Source organism: Meleagris gallopavo, chromosome 3 (genome assembly GCF_000146605.3).
Source record: "Meleagris gallopavo isolate NT-WF06-2002-E0010 breed Aviagen turkey brand Nicholas breeding stock chromosome 3, Turkey_5.1, whole genome shotgun sequence".
Taxonomy (NCBI): domain Eukaryota; kingdom Metazoa; phylum Chordata; class Aves; order Galliformes; family Phasianidae; genus Meleagris; species Meleagris gallopavo.
In genome coordinates, this window is record NC_015013.2 from 76,908,018 (window position 1) to 76,935,805 (window position 27,788).

The window sequence follows — 27,788 nt, forward strand, 5'->3', positions numbered from 1 at the left end:
TGCCATACCTCATCCTCCTGTGAATGCATGTCACCAGGCCCATTTGTGGTGTGTAGAACGCATTGAATCCTTTGCCAGCGGACTCACTAATCTTCTCTCCCAGGCAGTGAGAATGCCTTGTCCCACTTGAACCACAAGCGGATTCTGGATTCTCCCGCTTGGAGTTAATGGATGTAACCTGGCAGCAACCAATCTATATGTCTTCTGTAAATGATCCTCCAAGGGTTTACCTGTAGCAGTGCTGTCATGCTCCCAGGAATAATCACAAGGTTTGTGTCCATTTCTCTAAGTCTTTACTCTCTGGTGTTCCGCTGAACACATTAGGTGCGAGCTTTGTTAAGGAGGGTTGGGCTGCCTATTCCAGACACAACAAACCCAGTTTTTCGATAGTTTAGGTGTTTTTCACCATTTCCCTTGCCACCCACAGAATGATGTGTGATGGCTGTTTTCCTGCATGTGCTGCAACTGTGTCCCTCACAATGACTGGGCAGTGGAGCATGGGTGGGTTTGCTTTGCTTTCTGGTGTTCTGACCATTGACAGCTCTTGTGTCTTTAATTTGCACGGTAATATTTGATAGTGTGTGTAAAGGAATGAAAAAGAGTGTTGTAGTGCTTGCTGTACAAGCTCATTCTTGGCATAAAACTGTGGTTCCCCCACTGTTTGCTTTCCTGAGGCTCAGCTTGATGTCGCGTTGCTGATAAATGCTTACCACGTGGAATTGCTCTTTGCTCTATATAAATGTGAATTAATTCCTAATCCTTTCCTAACACCACCTGTGTGAAGGTCTTTTTATATTCTGCCATTGAATGATCTCATAAACTACTTGCGTTATCAGAAAACTGCATGGTTGATTCCCAAAGTAACATTCTGAAAGTCTGTTTTTTTCCTTGTTTACTGGCGGGCGTTTTTCTACCTGTTCTTTGTTGTTTGGTTTTGTTTCCCTCTTCATAATGACCAATTCAGATTTGGATTGCAAGTGTATGGTGCTCTGGTGTAGCACGTATAGAAGTGTGGCACGTGGGTGATGTCAGAGGCAGAGCATGCACTGAACGGCTGTGAAACCCCTCTGCCTTCCTCGGTTCAAGGAATTGCCCAGCAGAAGGGTTGTTTTTGTGTATATGCATGCAATTTTGATAACCCCTGATGGATGTTTCTCCCTTATATGTGGAATTCCTTTTAGTACTGAGTGATACTCCGGCCTGCACAATAATTTCAGTTGTGCAGTTCTATGCAGCTCAAGGAAGTACAACCTTTTGTTGATTTCAAACCTGCTGCTTGCTTTCCTTTGGTGCTTCCTCTGTCTCCTGCTTGAAAATGGTGAAAAATTGTTTCCTGCTGTTGTACCCCATTGCTGATGGCTGTGGAGGTCCCATCCTGCTCCTTGCATCCTGCAGCTGCCTGTTTGTCACCACCACTGTTGGGTTTCTCTGTTTTGATCTGTGTCATTCTAATTCTGCTATCTTCTCTTTGTGAGTACATGGCCAGAGCTGCAGGTGCTATTAGAGAGCATTAAACAAAAAAATGTCCAGTAGACCTACATGGCATTGCCTTTGCTGCAAGTGTGCAGAAGGAGCCTCACGCAGAACATGGATCCAGGCTGGAGGAGCTGGAACAGCCACAAGTCCTTCACTTGATGCATTGCAATTGCAATGGCTTTCCCAAAGTGCTGGCCAAGTGCAAGGGCAGGTTTCTGTGGAGGCTTGAGAGGATAAGAGGGAAATGAAGTAACTGGTCTCCCCTACATGAGTGAACAAGTCTTTGCAGTGCTTTATTGAAAACAGAAAGAAGTTTGTTTTCCAGAATCAGATACATCCTGGCTTTGACATTGGATTAAATCACATTTCTTTCTAGAAGGAAATCAAATCCCTAACGAAGATTTTTGGATGTTCAGTAATACCACAAGAAGAATAAGCATTAATCTTCAAATGAATGATTTTGTTTCTCCTAGTAACTGTGTGGTAAAATCTCTGGAATTGTCACAAGTGGCTCAGGGACTGTTTTATATTCAATAGATAAGGATGAGTTCAGCTTTCCTCCAAATCTTTGTCACAGTAAGGGATTTTTACTTAGAAATTCACGAAGATCAAATTGTACATTTTCCCAGCCCCTGGGATGCTTTGTATTCTGGTTTGTTTCCACCATACGTGGTTTAAATGGTTTTTAATTTTTTCTTTTTCCATCTGGAGAAGACTGCCAGCCATGTTTGCTTTAGCAGCTTTCAAGTTCTATTTAGGTAATAATGCCTTAGTTTTTCCATGGTGCTTCACAAAATAAAAAAATAAAAAAATAAAAAAAATAAAAATCCTGATGGGATTCAAAATCCTAATGCTATTCAAGCCCATAACAGACTTCCCAGTAAACTGGCTCACCTCAGATTTCATGACTTTCCATATGCACTGACCACCCAGAGTCCATGGTGAGTGCTCGACCACCCAACTTTTGAGGGAAATGTAACAAACCCCCTCCCAGTGACCCGCTGCTAGAGCTGAAGCCATCTGTTAGGCTCTCTGTAGGATGTGCTAGAGAACTTTGCAGTTGTATGGAGAGGAGTTAAAAGAGAAATGCGGTCGAAGTTCTAGAACTTGTCATTATGTAAGTACAGACATGTATCACACAGCTCAGAGATGCACATTCCTTCTGGACTGCCTAATGGGCAGATCACTGCAGGAGCAGCAGGGTGCTGAGGGGCAGATGCGGATTTGTGCTGCTGCCTGGTAGGTGGGGCACTGGGGTGGCTGCACAGCAGGGCTCTGATGGCTGCATTACTGCAGTACTTGGCAGCTGTTCTAGGGAAGAGGCAACATAAATGGAGCAAATGGGTTTTTAATGGGCTATTAGCAATAGTGCAATTGAATTACACAAATAGATGTGTGAAATATGTGTTTTTGACAGGGCTATATAAAAATGAGGTGCTGCTAAGCTGTGTTCCAGATAAACACTGCATCTCCAGACCCAGTCAGTAGCAGCTGAGGAATTCCTCCTATAACCCTGCTTGAACTTCAGCCAGGATGAGCTGTCTTCATTAATTGTCAGTAATTTGGCCTTCATACCCATTTGGTGTGTGAAAGTGCCTGTCTGTTTTAACATTCATGTTAAATACCACTGCCACTGCCGTATCTCATAGAAGCCAACAATGGCCAGGTGGCAGTGGCAGTGACCACCTCAGGATTTCATCCCTCTGAAAGGCCATGGATTTTCTTTCATTTTTTGCACATTTTTTTTTAATCCCCTAGAATTCATATAGTTTAAAGATCACTACAGAAAAATAAAGTTTTGGCCCTTCTAGTTCAGCTCTCATACAAGTTAGATCTTTGCCCTCACCGTCGTCCAAGTCCTGTTCATGCAGTGTTGACTTTGAAACACTTTTTGCTGTTCCCTCTGCTGTCTGGCTGCAGCAGGGTCATTTTGAACCACACCAAGCGAAACTGAGAGACTTCAGCTGCCCGCTGTTAAAAACTTAGTTGGAGGCTACTTATGGAATACGTGCAGTAGAAGAAAAAAACCCAAAACCTAAACCTTGTTACAGCCAGTGCAGCTTTAATATATGAAAGAAAAACAAGCACAACATGAGGCCAGTAATAAAGCAGGGTGCTGGAAAAGGGTCAGGATTACAAAGAATTAGTTTTTCTGGCTTCAAAACATAACCAGTACTTAGGCTCTCATTGCAAGACATTGCAGTCCAGTGAAGATGCATTTCAAAGGCTGCAGTGTTCTTCTGAATTATTTGACACCCATGATAGCTGTTTCAATATATAGTACTGGTAAGCTGAAAGAAGATGCATTTTAGTTTGACTTGTTTTTGTTAAGACATTGCTATAAAGTCATGTCCTTTCTTGAACCTGTCTTCAAAGTCGATAACTTTCTTTTTGCACGTTAATTTTCTATAAGCATTTCTACCCAGTCCTTTATTAATCTTGTCACCTGAAAAAGGCCACGTGGCATTTTTACTGCTTAGATGACAGGTGTTATCCCTTTCTTTATGATTCCAGAAGAACAGGCACAGTATGTTTGTACCAATCTGGTATTCCCCACAGTGCATCAGTTACTTTGTTAAGTAGCTCTATTCTGTAATACACAGCTATATTAATTTGTCTGCCCTTCAGACAGCAGGACATAGGTACACACACTAATCTTTAGGTCTTGCTTGTCTTGGTTTGAAGTTATGGAGATAATAAAGACTTCATAGATTCTCTGTACACGACGTTTTTGCACAACACGAAAGTAAGATTGTAATATATGGAAATCACAGTGGAAGTGTGGGTCAGAGGCAGAGCATTATTTCTCAAAATCTAGTGATTTTCTTCCGCAAAGTCATCTTTTAAACCTTCACAATTTTCAAGCGGTAATGAATTTCAGATACTTTTTAATTGCCTCAGCACCATGATGGAATGCCAAATTGACCAATGAGTCAGTGAAATAAGTATATAGCCTTCATATAATAAGTATATAGTCAGTTCCTTTTTCTTGAGGTGTTCAGCAACTTTGTGCAAATAATTTAATTTCTTTATATTCCCCTTGTTTGTGAAATTAAAGCCAGGTAAATTTAATGATAGGTTAACTGTAGCAGCTCCTCTTCTCTGAAACGGATTATGGTCTGATCCTTCAGGCAGCTTGGTGGGCTGATCTGAGGACAGTTTGTCGTTTGTAGCTACATGTGAGCCGCAGTAGGATGAGATTCAAGTGCTGCAGCTGATTTAGCAGGAGCTAAAAGGGGAAATTACTACAAGGCCTAATTTACCACTGCTGATTTTCTGTGTTCTGCTGGGGCATGCATGAATTCTATGTAATGAATACATTGGCGTTATTCTATCTAAAATATAAAAAAGGATTACTTGATCTAGCTATAGAGCAAGGATTAATAATACCTCACTGCCATGAATTATCTTTAGATTAAAGAAAAAGTCCCAGTCGGTGGATATTAGTGGGCCAGGATGCAACCCAGTGGCAGCTGAAGCTCCTGCTCTTCAGCCCAGTAAACCTTTGCTCGCCACCAAAACGACTTCTGAGGAGGAACAGAAAAACACCGCCAATACCCAGAAGCGCAATCCACGGAGGAGTGAATTGAAGAGATATTACACCATTGGTGAGTTTTCATTCAAGTATACTCATTAAAATTGCAAGATTTTCCTGTTGACTTGTGTTTTATTTCTTTCAGTTAGTTGCGTTTGTCTGTTAAGATTACAGCTGCCCACCATGAGCAATAAGATGTCCTGTCTTCATGCTGGTGTCGAATTACCCTTAAGAATTAACCTGCTTTATTTATCTTGTGCTGTTTATAAGAATTCTTTCTTCAGTGTTCTTTTCCTGAAGAACAATTATTGAAGGAAGCATAGAAGCGATTTGGGGAGGAAGGATACAGGAAGGCTGTTACTGCTTTTGACAACTGTTTGTGTTAGAATTTAGGCAGAAATGATTTAGAAGACTCCTGGTTGGAAAGAATTTCCAGTTTGCAAAAGACGTGGTGAGCTTGAACTGTTTCTAGGCCATGCAGCCAGGATTAATCAGGCAGGTTATGGATATCTTTTTCCGAATAATTTTGATTTCTGGATATTCTTCTGAGATTTCAGTATCTGAAACATCACCTTAGGTTTAACATCATCTTAGGTATTCCTGCAGGTGCTTTCACAAAAATCCTTTCAGGACTGGGCTTGACTGATTCCTTTGGTAATATTTAGCTTCTCACTTGATTTAAACTGCATGGAGAGTGGCCTTGCAGTGCTTGTGCCTGGCTCATTAATGCTTCTGAGAGGCAGATGTGCTAAGAGAATTGTACGGACAAGAGGAGTGGATGTTAATGGTGTGCTTTAAAGAGCTACAACTCAGCAGATTTAAAAAAAGAAGTTAGGTTTCCTGACTGTTGAATTATTGCAGTATAAAATGAGGCTCTTTGCACACCTTTGAATTGTCTAAAAAAGTAAAGAAGAATGTATTGTCTTAAACATTTTTTCATTTGTTTTACATCTGAATGCTTGAAATTGTTTTTAAAGAACAAAACTGCATTTAAAATGTGCTGCACAACTGCCTTCCAAAAACTCATAGAAGTTTCAACTATTTGCTCCTAAAATAAATTAAGAAGAGGCAAAATGAAGGCATTGGTGGGTTCATAGGATTGTGACCATGAGATTCCAAAATTATACTTCAAAAATCTCTATTTGTATAATCCTTCTTTAAAGGAGACTTTGTCCCATCATGTGTGAGAAAAGCACCCTAAAATTTAATCCTTTGTCCTTTAGCATAGGATGTGTTTTCTGAGAAAGCTTAATTCAATCAATACACTTGACTGAATTTTTACTTGAGATGTGTGAAGAAGCACAGCTCCATGATTGTTTATTTCTCATTCCTCCAAATAATCTGAAAGGAATATAAAAAATATACCAAGACTGTTTCATGCCTAAATCAGGGAATGGGATGAGGGAGATTTTTGCTTGAGTAATAATGATAACTGTGTTATGAGAATGAGTTCTTAACCTAACCTAATAACATTATTGGAAAGTTGATCATAATTAAATGTCCTTCTGTCATCAACTAAATCAGAGCATATGAATGAAAGCACTGATTTGAACATTGTGCAACACTTCATTTGACAGACTTACGGAAATGTTTGTTAGAACAGACCTCTGAGGGTTAGATACTCTGATTTCCTGTTGGAAGTAGAACTTCAGCCAATGCTGGATCAGGACAACCCATGCTCTGTTTTGTCCTGAAAATCTCCTGAAAATCTCCAGGGATGAATACTCCATGGCCTTTATGCATACCCTGTTACAATGCTGGAACATGGAGCATGTCCACAAGCAGCATTCAACAGGCAACTTGTCCGTAAAGAGGTGCTAACATTTATGAGCAACAGTTGTAGACCATTGGGAAATATAAAATGTACTTTTCAGGAAAGACAGACCAGCAAGGCAAGGTGGTGGAGTTGCTCTTTATGTGAGAGAACCACTGGGATGTGTCAAGCCCTGCCTAGGGATGAATGGTGAATCAGTGGAGAGCTTGTGGGTGAGAATTAAGAAGCAGGCCAATATGGGTGATGCCACTGCGGGTGTTTACTACGGGCTGTCTGATCAGGAGGAGGAAGTTGGTGAGTTCCTGTGCCTACAGACAGCTGAACGTAGCCACAATATTGTGTGCACTGGTTCTCATGGAGGATGTCAACCACCATCTCCTGGAAAAACAACACTACCTGGCACACTGCCAGTTCAGGAGGTTCCTGCAGTGCATGTAAGATAACTTTTTGATGCAGGTGGTGATAGATAGCCAACAAGGAGAGCCGTGCTGCTGGACCTTGTTATTACAAACAAGGAAGGACTGGTTTAGAGAATGAAGGGTAGGGACAGCCTTGGATAATGATGATTCTTTTCAATCCTTGCGATTCCGTGATTCTATGAAAAGGAAAAGACCATAGAAAGGGGCTAAGCTTATATGTTTTTCTTAAATAGCATCATTTGAGTAGCAGGCAAGTGTTCTAACTGGACTGACCCATTATGAGACATGTATTGGTTTTATCTAGTTATTGTCTTCTATATGAGATTTGGGGTCACAGTGAGTCAGTAGAGCCACTGTTACTTCACACTGCGTAATGTTTGGATTTTCCTGGCAGGCTGATTGAAGAAAGATGGTTTCCTCTGTACCTTCATAAACATATAATTACACGTGTTCCTGAATGTTGTGAAAATGAAAGGTTTCCTCTTGGAAAGCACAATACCGTTATCAGATGAATATGTTTACTGTACTGGATGAGTTTTTCTGATACTAACTTTACAGATTTTATAATGCAATAGAAATGAAACTTATCTTCCTGAAGCTTCCATCAACTTCAGTGTACTTTAAGTTAAGCTCTAAACCCAATTGGCAAACGACTGTTTATGATGGTGACTAACGGAGCTTGAGTAAAGTAATGCTTGTTGTATGTTGCGTTACACTCTTCGTTTTTCATTAAGTTTGTTTTCAGTAATTATGATGATCTTCAGAGTGCTTTACAGATATACGATAATTTGGATAATTAAAGTTTAGCATCCTTATTTAAACATGTATGTGTATACAGGTTTTATGTTTTAAAGTTTAAATTAGCAGCATCACATTGCTTGTTATAACAGGGCTAGTCCGATTTATTAATGGCTGCCCATTGTATGTAATACCAAATTTATATATAAAGAAATGTGTAGCCAGTCTTACTTTACCAAGTTATGGAATGAGTAAAATCAGCATTATTTAAGAAAATAATTTTTTGGATCTGCATATGCAGAAAGCACTTCTGAGGTCTTTATGTAAATCTTACACTACCCAAAGACCCAAAGACATGTGGACATTTACCTTGCACGCTCATGCTTTGCAGAAGGTATTGTAGCAGCTTGTGTATGCTCTCAGCTCTATGAGCTGTCAGGTCATGTTCCTAAATTCTCTGTACCATCAGAGTTGGATTTCATTTTCTTTGTATTTCTTTTTGTGTGTATTTATGTCACTTTATGCAAACACGTATTTCCTTTGCATCTCTCAAAGTAGAATGTGTATTGAGGAAGGAATATCCTGGCAATTCAGAGAGATTTTTAAAATTTTATCAGCACCGTTCCTACTTTAGAGAGCTAATCACAAAGTACTGATTCTGCGTTTCATCTTTCCCACAGGCTGCATTTCAAGTGCTTCCCAAACTTAGTGAGTGCAGTTGCACTTCTAAGAAATGGGGAGAAAATAGGTAAGAGAGGGAGGGACTGAGAGGAAAAGGCAACAGGGAACAAGTTGTGTGTTCAGATGAAGTGAAACAGAGAATGGAGAGTCAGTGAGGGGGAGAAATAACTCTTCCATATGGCAGGCTCAGCAGGCAGAAGGGGTCCTGCAGCTTTGCTGCTGAACTGGTGTGAAGAAATTGAGTGGGAACTCCTAGATTAATAGAGTAAGTGTGGGAAGAACAGTCTGCATGGTGGGCTGGATAAAGTTTCTCAGAACTCTAGAAACATCACCCAAGACACTTAAAAATAAAAACCTAAAATTAGACTTTTTAGATGCCTCAGGCACTTAAAAATTCAGGCCACTTATTTCTGAAGTGCTTATTGATGAGCACCTCCCCCGAAAGAGGAAGAGAAGATATCTGGGTCTTGAGGACTCCAAGAACTGGGCTGGAATATTATACAATGGAGTGTTTTGTGGGTAGCTCATATTGAAGCAGTAAGACTGTACCAGCCTAGTGCTCCATCCAGGCTACAGCTAACTCTTCTGTGCTGGTTTGCAGTTAGTATGGGTGCAGCATCACATCTGTGTTGATTATAGGACTCTACTGGAGGTCTCTTCATGATGTGTTGCCTCAGGATTTCTGTTTAACAGCTTATTAAAGTTATTTTTATATCTAATGTTATTATACTGTAAAAATATACACTTCTTGTGCATTCTCTGGTTCCCATTTAGCCATGGAAGTTGTGGTGCATAGTGTTGTCTGTCTATTTAGTAACTCTGGTCTTGGAGGTGTAAAAAGGCCTGCTTTTATTTCTTTTGGCTATTAAAATAAAATGGCAAGGCTGGTAGAGAGTAAATATTTAAAAATATAATGGTTGCATAAAAATATTTTCCTAGTACCAGGAACAGGTCAAAAGAAACAGTAGAGCAAAACAGTAGTTGGGTTTGGGGGGAGCTTTTTTTTTTTTCCAGAATATTCTAATATCTTCTAAAAGCTTTAATGCAAATATTGATAAATAAACTTCTGCTAGCACACTTTATTTCATGTAGTAAACAACTACCAACTATATCAGGAGGCATCTTTTGCTGGCATAGTCTTTATTTCCAATAGAAGGTATTGCTGCTACAGTTACAGACAATAGTTCAGACAGAATGAATACATATGTATTTATGCATATAATATACTTCATGCAGGTACTTGCAAAATACTCATTGCCAAGGTTCTCTTTTGCTCCAGTTGCTCATTTTTAAAAATTTATTTCATGTTCTACTTGAAAAAAACAGCCTCATTTTGCAAATGAGATCACCAGAAATATTAATGAAAAAAATATATTCTGCTAGTTTGCTGTAACAATACTACTGCTCTGCACTGCCATACATACATGTATTTATTTCTTGAATGTCTACACGCTATCTTTTGAGAGCAGCAGAACTATGTTGACATAAGATTGGCGTGGAAGAGAAATTAAGCTTTTATGATAACCAAATCTTAATAAAGAGATGTTAATTGACTGAATTTCCCAAACAGATCAATACTAGCTAATGCCAAATGCTAAATAAGAAAAGGTAAGAATTTCTTCTGGGCTCTTGTTCTCGTGTTTCAGAAGGTGGTCTCTTCAATTTTAGTAGGGATTAGTTTAATCACTGCTAGTAATTTGATAGTTCAGAATGTGTTATTTTTAAAAGAAGATGGATCTTCAAAAGAATTTCATTGCCTATAAGTTATGAATTATCACGTTTGTTATTAATGCTAAAATAACAATATAATTGGGAGTTTATAGTGTGGTAGAGTCCATAATAGGGAAAATTTTATGGGGGAACCTAAACCAAAATCTTTTTCAACTAATAAGTAAGTAATAGTCAGTTCTTCCTGTTGTGAAAGGGGGAAGCTAGACGAGAACTGATCAGCTACTTGTATTTAATGAGTACAGTTAGTAAGTCATGCTCTTCTGCTATATACTTTGGATTGAGTCCATTTAAGTCATGGCACCTATGATGATTTGGAAGCATAAATAAATATCATTTTGATTACATGTGAAGTACTTTCACTTTCTTTGTGTTTACATGCATTCCAAGCTGCTTCAATAACATTTTTATTTGCCTTAAAATATGTCAGAGCAAACAGATCGTGTGAATTTATCCATATTTATAGCATTAACCACTAAGTTTACACTGTGTCACACTATCTGCTGATACAAGATTGTTTGTTACACATGATGTGCCTGAAGTAACTTCAGTTAGAGTGGTGATTTCATATGTCATTTATTTTCTATGGTGGAGCTCCATCATCACTCATGAAGCCTAGTCGTGTTGGAGAGCCTTAGACCATTGATGAGACATCACAATAAATATGCTATTGAATTCAGGACTGAAGGAGAAAATTGCTGCACTTGAAAATACACATTTCCTTTCAACCCAGCTGAGAATCTCATTGAGGTTTATCTCACGGTATTCTGTGCTATTGCAGTCACTGCATAAAAACTAAATTTGGAGGCTTCCTCTTGCCTTTTTCTCAAAAATAAACATAAGCCTTCTTTGAAGGGTACAGTTTGTGAATGTTTCTTTTTTGCTAAAATTCATTTCAACTCTTAGAGATCTTATTTAAGAGTTTCTAGAAATACCTTTTCCTTTTATTTGGTGTGATAATAGTAATTCATGTATTTACCGTAGGTAGGTTTAGCTGCTAAGAATACTTCCATTTCCAAACATATCTTTGAAGGATTCTTCTTATGGTTTAGAAGTTGAATGTATTCTCTTCTGCAGAATTAAATATGATTTCTTCCTGAATCAGCCTCCAAATGTGATTTTTCCTCCTATTCACACAGTTTCCTTTCTTCTTTGTTGCTAATACTGGCAAAGCATTACACATAGGTAGATATGTTAGGATTTATGAGATAAGTGGTGGAGTTTGGTGCAGTAGATGCTGCAAATTTGGGCTGTGTCCTCTTCCTTATAGAGGACAGATGGGAGGTGAAGCTTCCAGCTTTCTCTCAAAGGATCCAGACACAGTTCACACACATTTGCATAGTCTGACACTGTCCCGTTCAGTGTGCTTGCAAATTCTTTACTGAACACTTTCTGCTTTTTGAGGAGCATCATTCTGACTGCTTTCTTTTAAATACAGTCTCAGAAAGTTTTAGGAGAAGAGGCCATTTTTCTAACACTTCATTACTTGTTTGTGAGTGATAAGGAAAGGGAAATACTTGTGCAACATGTGGCTAATAAGGAAAGTGACTTTCATAGCAACAGTAACTACGCAAAGCTTTTACTCATTCACCTTTCATGAAAAAATGTATTAGCGATTCAGATCACTAGCTGCTCTGGATGAGCAAGGAAGCATTTGTTCACATCTTTGTGTTTTCTCTCTTTTTTGTTTTAATTTAAAATTTGGAGCCATTAAAAGACAGTTTTTAATACTGTATCCTTCTTTTGTCCTTTAATCTGTGTATCTTTGAATATGAATGAGTTCTGAGCTATGGAGACAGCATCCACCAGAAGAGTGATGCTCATTAATGTCCTTTCATCTTAGCATGTCTTCTTTCTTAGCATCCTGTTTTTGTTTTTAATCATATAGATTGCTATCATATCATCTGCTAAGTCATTTTGAACAAGACGTATTTCAAGATTCCATAATTTCCCTGCTTAACATCAGGGAGATGTGCTATCTTTTATTGTTTTATAGAAGAATCTACACAACTTGCAAGATCAACCAGTACTACATCCTCTTTGTATATTGAAATTTGAATCTCTGGGGGAGAAGAAGACTGAAAGACTGATCAGACTTGTAAGCTCTGGCCTCATACAGAGTGAATCATCTTCAGTCTCTCTCTCATTTGAGGTCTTTTGTATAAAGGAAAAATGAAGAAAGACCTTGATTTCTGATACCACAAATATGCTTTGAGGACCAGTCTTTTGGGTATTGTGAAATAGTGGAGTCATTCTTCTAGCAGTAAAAGAATGAACAAGAAAAATGTGGACTGACTGCTGAAATAACTGGGTAATTTAGGGATAGTAGATGCAGATAAGACTTAGGCTTTTGAGCCCATAGACAAAGTTCAGGGAAGACAGTAATTACTGCTAGTGGGAGAGGTCTGAGTCAGAGATCTCTTGAGGAAAATCTTGATCCATAGAAGTTAATGGGATTCGTGCAAAGGATGCTGAAGGAGCTGGCTGAGGTCACTGGCAGGCTGCTCTCTATCATCTTCGATAGGTCATGGGTTTCATGGGAGGTCCATGATGATGGGAGAAAGCCAGATATTGCACATTGCACCCCTTTTTGAAAATGGCAGTAAGAATTTTCAAGAGAACTATAGGCTGTTCAGACTCACTTTTAATTCCTAGGAATGTCATGGGTCAGGTCCAGTTGCACAGAATGGCCGGGATTGGAAGGGACCTCAAGGGTCATTAATCTCCAACCCCCTGCCACATGCAGGGCCACCATCCTCCCCGTTTAATACTAGACCAGGCTGCCCAGAGCTCCATCCAACCTGACCTTGAACACTTCCAGGGATGGGGCATCCACACCCTTCTGGGCAGCCTGTTCCAGCACTTCACCACTCTCATAGTAAAGAACCCCTGACATCCAACCTAAATCTTCCCTTCCTCAACTTAAAACCATTTCCCAGTTTGAAGCTACTTCTGAACAGATAAAAGAGAAGATTGGACAAGCTTAAAAAGTGGTCCGCTGTAAACCTAATGGGGTTCAGTAGGCTCCAATGCAGGTGTTGCACTTGGGTTGAATCAATTCCAAATATGTGTATAGATAGGAACTCATTGAGAGTAGCCCTGCAAAGAAGGACTTGGGGATTCTGATGGATAAAAACTGGACATAGGCCAGCAGTGTATGCTTGCAGCCCAGAAAGCCAACTGTATCCTGGGCTATATCAAAATAAGTGTGACCAGCGGAGTGAGGGAGGTGACTGTCCTCTTCTACTCTGCCCTTGTGAGGCCCTATCTGTAGTACTGCATGCAGACCGGGGGTCCTCCAGCACAAGAAGGATGTGGAGCTGTTGGAGTGGGTCCAGAGGAGGACTAAGAAGATACTCATAGGGATGGAGCACCACTCCTATGAAGAAAGACTGAAGGAGGTGGGCTTGTTTGCATGGGCTGATAGTGATAGGACAAGGGGGAATTGTTTAAACTAAGACAGGGGAGGTTTAGGTTAGATATTAGGAGGAAGTTTTTCTCTCAGAGGGTGGTGACACTGGAGCAGGTTGCCCAGAGAGGTTGTTGGATGCCCCATCCCTGGGGCATTCAAGGTCAGGCTGGATGTGGCTCTGGGCAGCCTGGTCTGGTGGTTGGTGACCCTGCACATAGAAGGGGGGTTGAAACTAGATGATCTTTGAGGTGCTTTTCAACCCAGGCCATTCTATGGTTGTTCAGTTTGGAGAAGAGAAGGCTCCAGGGGGATCTCATTGCAGCTTTCCAGTACTTGAAGGGAACATATAAACAAGGACAAGACTGTCTTTTTCAAAGAGCAGGTAGTGATAGGACAAGGAGGAATTGTTTTAAACTAAAAGAGGGGAAATTTAGATTGGAATTAAGGAGGAAATTCTTTACTTAGAGGGTGGTGAGGCGCTAGAATGGTTTGCACAGAGAAGCTGTGAATGCTCCATTCCTAGAGGTGTTCAAGGCCAGATTGTATGGGGCCCTGGCCAACCTAGTGTGTAGAAACTTTGCCCACAGCAGGGGGTATGGAACTACATAGTCCCTTCCAACCCACGCCATTCTATAAGTCTGTGATTCTGTGAAGGTGATTTGGACTATCCAGTATGCATTTACTATAGGGAAATCATGCTTGTCAAACCTCATTGCCCTCTGGGATGAAATGATGGGATTTGCAGGTGATGGGAGACACAGTAGATGGTACCTACTGTTACTTTGGCAAATACCTTGTTTTGTCATAGTCGTCATCCATGTGGTACTATTCCTTGGGTGGTTAGACTATCTGATGGGCTGAAAAAACTCAAAAGACGGTAACTATAGAGATGGTCGAGACCTGGAGCAATTGCCCTGTGAAGAAGGGAGCTGGAGAACAGACTGATTCAGGAGGACCTTACAGCAGCCTGCCACTGCCTGCCACAAGGCTACCAAGAAGATGACTGGTAGTCTGCTCTTTGTGATGTGTGGCTGGAAGATGGAAGACAGTGGTCCTGAGCTGAAATACAAGAAATTCAGAGTTGATAGAAAAAATATCTTTCTCATAGAGCGAGTCAAACAGTGGATCAAATTACTCGTTTTTCAGATTCCCAATTGCAAATAATAATACTAGTAATAATAAAGAAAATAGGAGTGCTTCAAATTCCTTGTCCTAAAATATCATAGAAGATCAGCTAGTGCAAGAGTATTTCTGTTTTAGGGATCATTTCTGTTTTTCTTGTCAATATTATGATCACTATAATAGTGATATAATAGTGATCACTGGTAGTGATCAGGCAAGTTTATTGATAATGTCACGTGTCTTGGCAACTTTGTTATTTGTTTCCTCAAGTATTTTTTTATCCATAAAAAGAACTGGAGGATTGGAGGGAAAAAAAAAAGACATTGGGGGTGGACCAAGTCACAGATGCTCCAGTAAATCACAGTTTGGAGATGACTTCCCTCTGACGCTAACATTGAGAGGGAAGAGCCAGTGAGTTGCCTTCCTCACAATGTCCATGTGAGTATGAAGATGAATCTTCCTGGGATCTGAACATAAAGATGTCCCAATGCATACAACGTTTCAGAAAAGCTGTTTGAAAAGCTCCTTCCTCAGCTGGGATTTTTCTTTTTTTTCTTTTTCCAACTGATTTTTGCCCTTTTCTTGCTTCAAGCTCTTTCTTCAGATTACTAGATAAATCAGAATGAGATGCTGTTTACAGCAGACAGAGCTATTCAGGTTCATCTCCAGGGCAGATTGTTCTGAAGTTCCTTCTGGTTTTTAAGAAACTGGCTTGTTTTTATGCTTTTCCCACCCCCAGTATTCCATGGGAACTGAATGTTGTTGCCAAAGCTTGATTTTTATCTAGGACTATAAAGAACAGTTGGATTTTATTATGGAATTATTGTACTGCTGAGTGTTCCTCAATTTCAGTGCATTAGTATGCATATAGGAGTGTGCGAAGACCTTACAAGCATAAAGTATTCAACAATGAAAGGAATCTTTTATAAATTTAGATACTAATTAGCCAGATATGTTCATGAAAACTAAATTGTAGCAGCAGCCTACTATATTTCTGATGAATCTCAGTAATTATTACACTTGAGAGATTTTCGTATTAATTTGCAGAAGATCGAATGACTGTGTCTTTCCTATGCCAAGGGAAATGTGACAAGGATGATTTGTTGAAAGCGTTGCTGATGTGCAGTTTCTCAGCCGCCTTAACTGAATATTTGCTTAACAACACATGTGACCACTTGGGTATGTAATTAGATGCTTTTGCAATCTACCTGCAGTTTAAATTATATTCACTTTTCATTTGTATGTAAGACAGTGCTGAGGCTGGTTGTTCAGTGGTTTCCCAAGATACGATTGTTTCTTCTCTGAGTAGGCCTGAGAGAAAATACATCCTATTTTTGAAAACATACCATTTAAGGGTACTAAACGAATAGAATCATAGAATATCCTGAATTGGAAGGGACCCACATGGGCCATAGAAGGAATCTAGGCCATATACTACCTATCCAAGAGTCCAAGAGTCCATCTTCTGGCTCCACAAAAGATCACACAAGTTTCAAAGTACGTTTCTGAAAACATTGCCCAAATGCTTCTTGAACTCAGGTTTACTTGGTGCCATGACTACTTTCCTGGGGAGCGCTTATTTTTTTTGTACTAAGACAATTATATAGTGTTTGAGGGATTGTCTTAAGTTCATTCTATAAATTGATTTTTTCTTATTTGAGAAAAGGGAGTTTTGTTCTAGTAAAACATGAGGCACTGATTGGTCTCAAGTCAAGCCATTCATATCTTGCTGCTGAAGTTAACTGTTATCTGTAGCTAATCTCAGAGAGAAACTGGCACCAGGGTGAATCCTGAGAAAAAAACTGATTGCCACCACTGTCAGCTCTGGGTTTGCAAACAACAATCTAGTGATGTGACCCAGACTCTGCTCTAGTAGACGGAGGTGAATCCCAGTTGGATTGCCACTGCACAATCTACAGCTGTTTGATTTGATTGTTTTTATATAAAGTAGAACAACTTTCTCAGTCTGGCTGATGTTGACCTATACCTCTACTGATTCATTGTGTTCTAGTTTTTTGTTTGTTTGTTTGTTTGTTTTCTTAAGACTAAATACATACATTCTGAACATATCATGTAGAAAAAGGTATGGTAACAGTTGTAAAAACAAAGCTTATTTCTTATTAGGAAAGGTTTCAATAAAGCAGACCAAGCCAGGTAAAACAAGAAGTTTGACCTTTTTACACATACTTCATTTCTCTTTAAGGATTAAAGATGGTATTGCAGCTCCTCACAAGGAGAGTTAAGATAGAAAATATGAGAAGGGCTCACTTCATACCCCACTGCTGTCTCTTGAAATAGATGATGATTACGTTTTCCCATGACATGTTGTCCTGAAAAAATAGTCTTTCTAGTGCATTTTTACGAATAGTGTGTCCTTATTACATTTGATTGTAGCTAATCTGCCAGAAAACAATTTCTCCAGAAAAACTCCACTAATCAAGGTGGTTTGGATTCAGTTCAACGTCTCAGTATTCACTGGACAGAATTCCCGCATTTGGTGGTCTTTTAGATGTCCAGTCTCGTTCTCTATTTCACTGCTATAAATACAATCAGATTGAGACAGAAAATTCATTTTCTTGTTGATAGTTTCCAATTTCTTCTTCAGTGCACAAAAACATTTTTTTCTACACTGGTAAGAAAAACATGCTGCAAATCATAGAATCATGTACTGCCTTGGGTTGGAGGGGAACCATCTAGCTCTAACTAATGATGAAATTTATAAAGAAAAGCCCTATCTCATTTGATGATCCACTGTCCTGCTAATAAAATCACCCAGTGTTTTTCTCATTCTGCAGAGGCTGTTCCTGTCAGTTGTATTTTTATATTAAGCCAATATTAAGCAAACTGTAAATTAATATACTGCCTCTGTGTGCTGGAAAATAAGAGGTGTTCATTGTGTTGTTTTGGTGTGTTTGTATGTTGGCTTTAAGTGAAACATACAAATTAATAGTGGGGAAGTATTATTTCAATTTACAGGACAGATTGTGAGATTTGCAGTGATTCTTGTACTCTGAGATTATATTCCAGATTATATCCATCTGCTCAATGATCGTCAGTCTTCACCTGAAAACAATTCCCTTAAAATTGTCTGTGATGATACTGCAGCTTTCTGCTGATACTTATCCACTGAAACCTCCTAAGTCTTTAATTACCTTTCTAGCTTGTTGCTTAACGCAGAAGAATCAGAAACATGAAATGCCTGTGCAAGTTGCTATTATTTATACCAATGCCTGCCCTGAGATGTGATGTAGATGTGTGTTCTTCTCCAGATGTCAAGTTAGCAACATGACTATCCTGGAGGGGGTGGAGGGATTAGAGAGTGAGGGGTAGGGGGGGGGCTGCGTTTTAAAGTCCAAAGTGAAAACAAATGTTGGAGGCAATTGGCCTTCTCCATCCTCAGTCTTCCTGCAGAGGCCCTGGGTGACCTTCAGGGTAACACCAGCACTCTTCCACTTCCCAGTAGCCAAACACCAAAAACAGAAGTTTAGAAGATTGTGTAACAGTGCCACCAGGTGATAGCACACATGTAGGATTTGCTGTCGGAGTAATTCTACTTGAGCAGCTGTTGGCAGGCTGACTGCAGTAAAATATGAAACATGATTTCCCTCCCTAGGCTGATATTAGATCTTTGGGCAAAACAAACTTACGTTTGCTATAACATCCATAGTAGACATAGTGCTTATGAAGAGGGTTTTGTTGGTTTTTTGGAGGATAAGAGGAGGTTGCTTTGGGAATTCTTTGCAATTTTTTTGGATTTGGGGAGGCACGTTCAGGCTATGGCAGAAGGATCTGTCTCTCTGAGCTTCTTTTCTACTGGTGTAGAAAAGATGAGAGAATACTCCAGACAGTATTCCAATGAATATCAGTCTAATGTTATTTGTGTGAAACCCCAGTGTATGAATTGTTATTTATATCAGTTTGAATCTAGCAAAATTTGCATCAAGTAGTATTGTTTAGAAGCACTTTTAATTTGCATGTGACATCAGCAATGATCCTGCTGGAGAGATTTATGAAGAACAGCTACTTAGACTGTGATCCCATCCTGGTGGGAAAAGCTCACATTTGGAAAAGTGTTGGCAACTAAGGAGTTCTGCTAACACTGGAGACATTGGTGTAATGGGAAAGCTGCTGTTTTGCATGCATGAAGAGAAAATTAAATAAACTGAAGTCCCTTACAACGCAGCACATTCTTGGAGCACCGATAAAGGTAATAGACAATGATTAAGGATTTAAATAATTTCCTCTTTCATTACATTCACATTTGTTAATAAAAACTGAGTCTTCAGTTAAAATGTGATTGGAATTCATTGCTTGAAACAAGCTGCTCCAAATGCAGGTGCCACTCAGGGAAGTGCCTTGAGATTCTGAATTAGTGGCAAGAAGGGAGTTAACATATTTCCTGTTAATTCCTTGTATTCCCTGTCAGAGCTTGTGCTTTGGTAGGATGTAAGGATGTAGAGAATCGGAGAGTAGAAAAACTGCTCCCACTCATTTTAAGTTACTTTTCAGTTTTCAGGAGAGAGAAGGAATTGTAGTGGTGTTTTCTTTTTCTTTTCTTTTTCTTCTTCTTTTTATTTATTTATTTATTTATGTGTTTATTTATTTATTTATTTATTTATTTAGACCAGCTTTAAATACACTGCAGAGAACGGATCGAGAATTGCACTTTCTTTATGTAAACTTCTATAGTGTATAATGACTGCTACATATCTTCAGGCTTGTGAGAGTACTTACCTGTCTCTTTTTTCCTGTGAATTTTGGGGCAGAACCTTCTTCACTTGACAACCCAGTTGTTAAGGGAGCCTTCTTGGTCTGATTATACCATAACACAGTTTTAATCCCACTGCTTTCAACAGCGCAGTAACACTTTCAGACTGGATCAATTCCATAGAGAATATTTCTCTTCTTTTCAGTATGGGTTAAAATTTTCTTTCAGAAGACTTTGTTTAATTGGTGCAAGCGGAGTGAAACAATTTGCCACCATGTTTCTTATCAGAACCCGACCAAAATATCTGTTCAAATCAAAAACTTCAGTTCACTTCTTTGAAAACCAAGTGTCTGTCCTCCACCTCAGCTGTGCTCTCAGTTTTTGATTGAAATACAAATTCTGTTCAAGTAACCAGAACTACTCGACTGAAATTCAAATTCAGTCACTGTGACCATGTGTTGAAGTAAATAGTTGGCTTTCTTCTGATGTTTGAATGCTGACCCCCTTTGTTTTCATACTACCAACAGTGACAGGAGATAAATCAGTTGCTTTGCAAGGCTCAAGTATCTTACAGTGTTCCTTATTCCCAATTCCAACTTGTATTTCTAATTTTACTGTCTGAGAATGATTATACATATATGTTAGGACAGACTGTCTTAATCAGAGATGTAAAATTTCATGGTAAATGCTATTGCTGGCAATCTGTCAGTTGTACTGACTGGAAATCCTCACAGAGGTTACCAAAGTTTGGAAACAACCATACCGGTTTCAGAGATTGCACACATGTTATCACACACAGTCCAGTTATCAGTGTTTCTTAATGCCGATTCATTTCAGAGTTTTTCAAGTGCAGAAGATATTTACGTACTACTCTTGTTCTGGGAAAGAGAGGGCAGTTAGTGCTGTTCCACATCCTGCAGGGAAATTAGCTTTTACTCTCTTCAAATTAGCAATGCCTATAAATCTGGTTATCAAATTAGATTAAATGTCTTTCACTTAGCCATGCAGAATTTGGAAACACAGACAATTTTAAAAAGTGAGCTTCACAAAAATTAGGGACAGATACAATAATGTATATATTCGTATTTTTTAATGTACAGCACAAATATAATCACAGAATCATAGAATCATGGAATGGCCTCTGTTACAAAGGACCACAATGATCATCTAGTTTCAACCCCCCTGCCAAAGGCAGGGTCACCGACAACTAGACCAGGCTGCCCAGAGCCACATCCAGCCTGGCCTTGAATGCCTCCAGGGATGGGATAATGTACATTGCTACACTGCTATGTAGCACTGCTACATTCAGTTTTGATCCCATGGTAAAGGTGTGAATCTGCACTAGCTCTTAGTGTTTGTAAAGTTTACTCTGAGTTTGCTTCATCAAAACTTTGAGTAGAACCTGACCCATCACTTCTGCAAGATGCTATTTGGGAGACTATATGGAGTAAGGGAGAAATTGGCTTTCACTTACATAAAGCTGTTGTGTCAGAGATTTATGTGATTCAGATATGGGTATGGAGTTATACTTGCAACAGGAACAACCTAATGGCTCCCTGCCTTCCTGGCAGGACATGCATGTGTGTATTGCGGTCCTTATGCAAGGAGATTGGGATGCAACTTGCCTGTTTCTCCCACCTGCTTCTTGTCCCAGTAGATCTGCACTTACAGTGAGAAAGTACATTAGCCTCACTGAATTCACATTTCAATCCAAGAATTCTATTTCCTTGTACAACTCACATCATTTTATAATCGAGTTAGAACATTAGTTCTGCAGTTTATCACTGCGGTGCCCAAATAGTGTCTCCATCTGCTGTAGAACCTTGCAAATGACGATAGTTTATAATAAACGGGTGCTTTTTAATAACTTTCTTTTCCTTGTTTTATTTTTTTTTAAATGGAACTTGAGCTCAGGAAAGAATTCAGCCAAACTATTTGGCACTAGCTGACCTCTTAAGTAGTAGTTGGTACTCTTTGCAGAGCTAAAATGTGCTGCTTTGGAAGACTGGTAACCTCTTTACAAATGAAAACATGAAGCAAGAACACCAGCTGTGAGTTTCTTTTTGAGTCAGGATGTGATCACCCAAGTAAAACTTCTTGAGGCACAAACTGGAGAGGAAATTTGGCTCTGGTTTCTGTGCAGAGTAAGCAGAGGAAGCAGTAGTGCAAAGGCAATATCTGTCTTTGTTCTGGGTCTTTTTTGCACACTGTTCCACAGTTGTGGTTTCAAAGCCATCCACCCAGAACAGTCTGTAGACATCTGTCTTGTGTCTACATGTAATCAAATCAAAGAGATTTTAACTTCTACAGTGAAATAACAGTAGCAGAAAATAAACTTTCTTGAGATTTAAGTGTAGATCTGTTACAATTCTTGTTCTAGATTGACAATGTGAAAGCATAATTTGAAAGACAGTCTCTGTTTATCACATAAATAAAAGCTGTGGTTTTCACAGCATTGATAAATACGAACATAAGATTCTGCTATTTGGAAAAGGGATATAAATATGGAGAAGTGGCTCATTACATAAGCTAAAAGTCCTTCTGTATGTTCTGTTCTCAGACCTTCACCAACTTTGATTAAGAATGCCTTTCTCTCTAAATATTGCACCAATGAGCATATAATAAAGTAACCATCCTCCTTATCATACAAAGTTTCTCAAATATTGGACACTTTCTGAAATTGATAATGAGAACACCTTGACATTGTTAACGTACATGATTTACTTCCACTCAAGTTAAAAATTCTGACTGACTTGAACTAATTACATAATAACTTTATCAAGGAATGAAAGTGTCTTCCCAGTTGCTACCTCATGTAGTAATCTAGCAAGAGCTCAAGCTGCTGCTTACAGGGAGCACACCAGTGAACCTCTTGTGCTGTGTGCGTGATGAGCAGAACAAACACTGTGTCCCTATGTCAAAGCATTTCCAGGCAGAGGCTCCTGAGAGGAGTGTAGAGCTAATAGTAAAGAGGAGAAGATGATGAACTCAGTCAAGAGCATTTCAGGGGAGGTTTAGACTGACTTAGGAAAAAATTCTTCTCAGAAGTAGTGTTTGAGCACTGGAGCAGACTTCCCAGGGAAGCGATAGAGTCACCATCTCTGGTGGTACTGTGTGACATGGTCTAGTGGGAAAAGTGATGATGGGTTGATGGTTGGACCTGATGATCTCAGAGTTCATTTCCAGCCTGTGCAGCCCTGCCTCTCTTCTGCTTCCCCATTGTCCCTTGTTTGCCAGCACAGTACCTTGCTGTAGCACATGAATGTATGGAAACCAAGGAGCAGGAACGAGGAGAGCTGTGTGTGGAGCAACCTTATCCACCAGGCAGCAATCTCCATGGGTCTTAGTGCTCAGTGCAGTACGGGGACTAGCGGTGGCCTGCCAAGGCTGAAAGCATGCTTCAGAAAGTACTTCCAGGCATCAGGGCTGGAAGAAGAACAAATGTATGGGGGAAATAATTAAAGCTGGCTGAGCTGGCAGGAAGTCTAGGAGCTCTAGGTGGAACCGAGATACCTCTAGCAGAGGCTTATGAGAGTCAGGAGCAGTAACATTTAGGTGTCACACAGTATTCAAGACCAAGAGGAACAGATTGCAAAAGAGGATGTTTTATGGATGTAGTTTTACTCATTTTTATTGATTGATATTTTGTATACAGAACAAATGTTGCCTTTATACACGCTTAAAATATGGACTTACTGCAGGGAGTTGATTTGCCACATCTGAATGTATTGGGAAGCCTTTTTCTTTTCTTTTTTTTTTTGACAACATGAATTGACAATTTTGATGCCTTGAAGTTATAGATATTTGTGCTTTCTTAGGGTTTCTTTATTATTTGTCTAATGTTTTTATATTGCTCAGAAGTATATTTAAAGATCTCTGTAAGTTTTATGTGATATATATCTATTTTAATATCATATTTAATACAACTTCTTTTGAGATCTTCATATTGAAGAAGCTGAGAGAATATGTAAGGAAAATGTTCTGTATCCATCCTGCATTGTGAAGTGATAAAAAGCAATCCAGTGTATAATTTCATATAGCATAGCTGCACAAGTCCTCTAACAAAAATCTTTTCTTCTGAAATATTAAACTGCAAGATTTGTGTTGTGTTTTTGTTGTTTATTGAGAATTTGATTTTATAATATGTTGAATTTACATAAATATTTATTATTGAGAGGTCAAATACTTTTCTGTGATACTGTAGAGAATATAATTAGCTTCACAACTCAGCACTGAAGATTACTAAAATTAAAAAATATGAAATAGATTTAAGCTATTGGGGAAAAAAACAAAACCGTATTTGAGCTAATGTATTGAAATTGTGCTACTAAGAGCTCATTGAATTAGCAGCATGGTATAGATCTTTTCCGCTCTGTTCACTACCCTTGCACTAATTCAGACTGAATGAGTTCTGTGAAATGAACTGGTAATATGAGAATGCTTTCTCACATTGGCCAAATGTGTCATAAAAGACTATCTCAATTAATACTAATTAGCTACTGTAGTAGCAGCCATAGCACAGAGACTGAAAGGTGAAGAATCATAAAGTAAACAGTAGTCTCTCACCCATGAAATGCTCTCTCCAGAGCTGTGTTTAACCTAATTGGTAAGGTGCTGGGAATATGTGTACGCTGTGATAGGGTGGTCTATCTGTCATGCTAATAAAGCAAGCTTCAGGTCTCAGAGCTCCATTTTCATTCATCATTTCCACTGCATTCAATTGTGAGCTGTGGAGAATAAGCTGTAAAACTAGTTCTATGTGGCACATTGTAGGCAACAAAATTTGAAGCAGATTTCCTGACCTGTGCTGCTACCAAAGAGGGTCATCAGGGAGAGCTGATATTGGCCCAAATTTTAAATATGTAAGCATCTTAGACTGGAAGAGTCAGATTCAACATGCCTTTATTGTTTCGTTTTTCTAAATATTCAACTTCTGAATAGAAGCATCCATGCTTTTATGGCTATATGGTACATTAATTCAGAAGTGATGCATCATTTATGCAGAGCTGAATAATGGAAAGATGAATTCTTTTTAAAAAACAGTTTGTTTATCATGTTTGTTATTTATATCTTTGCAGAAACTAAAAGTACTCTGGCTGAAAAAAATGTGCAGAGCAGCTCTGCATAAAAACACTTTTTAGCCTTTGAAACTAACATATAGATATTCTAGGCCTACCTTCTGGGTGATTTCTTGCTGGATATTCCAGTCCTACTTTCTCTTTTAGTTCTGTCATTGCTGTTAGCCTATGGAGTTCATGCAGGATAGGCAGTTGCAGTAGTGAATAATGAGTAAAAACTTGTATTGTGACTGATTCTTCCTGGAATAGCATTTTGAAGGGCATACTGCATTCAGCAGTCTTCCTCCTTGACATATTAATATGGATGACTTTTACAAACTTAGGTCAAGCGTGAATCATGTTCTTTTGACATGGCACAGCTCCTAAATAGCATTAATGTCATGTCTGCAGATTCAATAGGGCCAATTTGCTAATAAAAATCACTAGTGACATCTGTCAACTGGATGAAATTAATCAGATCATTGCCGCTGCAATAGAGAATATAATTGCTTCTTGGTGTGAGCTCTGGGCCTCTGGTTACACAACCAGAATGGCACTTGCCCACAGACATTTCTTCAGATTGCGTTTGCACGCCTACATTCCCAGTTCTGCCTGATTTCACTCCCTTCTGAGCAGTGCTGTATGAATTGTGTGTCAAGCATAGATTTGGCACTTCCAGTATGTTAGGGGAGAGTTTATAAATATAGTGTTGAGCCTAAAATGCAGTGTTGTGACAGAACTTTCCATTCACTAAGTTTGTTTTATCATGTTAATAATTCAATTTGGTATTGATGTTAGCAGTATAATAATTCTTATACAAGAAGGAGCAATCATATTACAGTGTATTTTAAATAAATCCGTGCTTTAGATTTCTAGAAACATTGTAAACAATCTGCTGTTGTCTTCTTCCTTCCAAAATCTGTATGTACTGGTAGTACTTTATAATGTAACATGAATTAATGGTGAAGTTTATGTCACTTGAGAATCTCATACTTCCACTGCCTAGAAGTAAGAGGCTTTGTTTTGTTTTGCCAGAAAAAAACCTGGAAGAAATGTAAGTCCACTTGATTTTGCTCAGTAGTTTTGTTTTGTAAATTGCTGTATGTTCTCTTGCATCAATAGACTGAGATGATTTTGAGCTTTCCGAGGACCATTGAGTGTTTTACTACTAAGTACTAGAGTAATTCTAACGTTTTCTTTGTCAGATAATATTGACAAGATCAGCAGGCCCTGAAAGAATGATAAGAAAAGGAATTGAACTTGACTCCAGAAAGCTAAGGAACTCATTCTGTCTCTCCAGCAACTAACCTGGTTGAGGACTTGTTTTTATCTGCCAGGGAGGAGGAGGAAAGGAACTTGAGGTGTGTGGATGGTGAAGGACCTTGTTATGAAGGGTGACACAAAGGCATGTGAGCAGCACTGATGATGCTGAGGATGAAGCAGATCTGCCTCCATTGTTTGCCAAGCACAGAGCCATTTGCAATCTCTTCACTTCTCAGTGCTCCAGTTTCTGGAAGATGTCATTGGCTTGAATGAAGATGCACTCAGCTGGCTCAGATCCAGCCGAGAAAAGGCTGACAAAGCCATACACGCTGAGAAAATGTGAGGATAAAGAAAGTGATTCTGCTAGGCCTCACAGTGCTAAGACTTAGCTGACTGTGCAGAGCCGTTTGTATTTCCAAGTTATCCCGTTGTCTGGCGTGCCTGTGAGGTGCCTCAGTTCTGCAGGATGTTACCCTGGGTAATAAGAAGGGGTCTAGCTGGAATCTGTTGCATCTGCAGAACATTGCGTGGAGTTAATCAGCTGCACTCTTAAGTGAATTTATTTTTAGGCAATTTCAGATACAGTTTAAGCTAATGGGTCTGCTGATTTCTCCCTGGATACATGGAAGAACAAATTTAAACATTTTTTCAAATAAGATACTAAAAGTATCACCTTACTTAGGTTTTATCATGTGCATGATTGCCTTGGGCAGCAGTTTTTATTGTCTCGTTAACTCAGACCATTGAAGTATTCAGCTGCTGCTTTCATGTGGCCTGAATGAAGGCTCTTAGCATACCCATTAAATTTAGGAACTGTCATTGCTTAGAGACAAGATCTAATATTGTCTAGAGATCAAAGCCTTGATTGATGGCAGCCATTAACACCATCTCACCTAAAAGATATCTTCCATGTCCAGCTAGTCTGACCAACAGATTCAATATCTTTTCAGTTAACCTATGTGATCCTGTTTCTGTATTCACCACTGAATTGGGAAGATAGCTGTGCTATTTCATTAGCATCGTGGCTGATTTATACCAGGGCTGCCAGCTGGGGCTTCACAAGGAGCACCAGTGTCACTCACTCAGGCCCTGTCCCGTCACTTGCAGCAGGCAGGTGCTGAAGTCTGACTGTGATGTTCTGCTGTGGAGGAAGGACTGTCTGTAGTAAAAAACAAAACAAAACAAAACAAAAACCTGACTCAAGGATTCTGCATGGTTTCTTTCTAGCTTTGCGTAAATGAGATAAAAAACCTACGCCATCATGGTGGCAGCCTTTCCCACTAGGGCCAAGCCCTCAGCATCAACAGAACGTTGATGCACCAGGAACACATCTGGTCTGGAACTGGGACACGGAGCACATTGTTGTGCCTGCTCAAGTGATGGCAAATAAGTGTAGGGATTTTGATACATTGGCTAAACACAGTCCTGTGAACAGCAAATAATATGCAGCTGTGCCATCTGTTTTGATAAAGGAATTTGAGAATAGGTTTCAAGACAGCAAAAATGCAGGCTCATAGAATCATGGAATCATAGAATAGCTCAGGTTGGAAAAGACCTTAAAGATCAAGTCCAACTGCAACCTAACCATTCTACTGTAATTCTAACAACCCTCCGCTAAGTCATGTCCCCAAGCACCACATCCAAATGCTTTTTAAACACAACCAGGGATGGTGATTCAGCCACCTCCCTGAGGAGCTTATTTCAGTGCTTAACCACTCTTTATGTAAAGAAGCTTTTCCTGACATCCAACCTAAACTTCCCCTGCTGCATCTTGAGGCCATTTCCACTCATCCTGTCAAGGATGTTGTGGTCTGGGGACTGAGGATCCCAACACCCCTTTTTTTGTCATAGTGGCTGTGCTCAGGGAGATATATC

General features: G+C 39.3%; 1 protein-coding gene across 2 annotated transcripts; it reads left to right on the forward strand.

Annotated features, from left to right (window-relative positions):
- The first annotated feature begins 82 nt into the window (after window positions 1–82).
- LOC104910427 (oxidation resistance protein 1-like) lies at window positions 83–27,380 on the forward strand. Of its 2 annotated transcripts, none has more exons than XM_031552909.1 (3): window positions 83–269; window positions 4,891–5,084; window positions 25,856–27,380. In XM_031552909.1, the coding sequence occupies exons 1-3, from the start codon at window positions 211–213 to the stop codon at window positions 25,882–25,884; spliced, it is 282 nt and encodes a 93-aa protein (XP_031408769.1). In that variant the 5' UTR covers window positions 83–210; the 3' UTR covers window positions 25,885–27,380. The 2 variants fall into 2 exon arrangements, with proteins under 2 accessions (XP_031408769.1, XP_031408768.1); XM_031552908.1 differs by lacking the exon at window positions 25,856–27,380 and adding an exon at window positions 10,946–11,158.
- The last annotated feature ends 408 nt before the right edge of the window (window positions 27,381–27,788 follow it).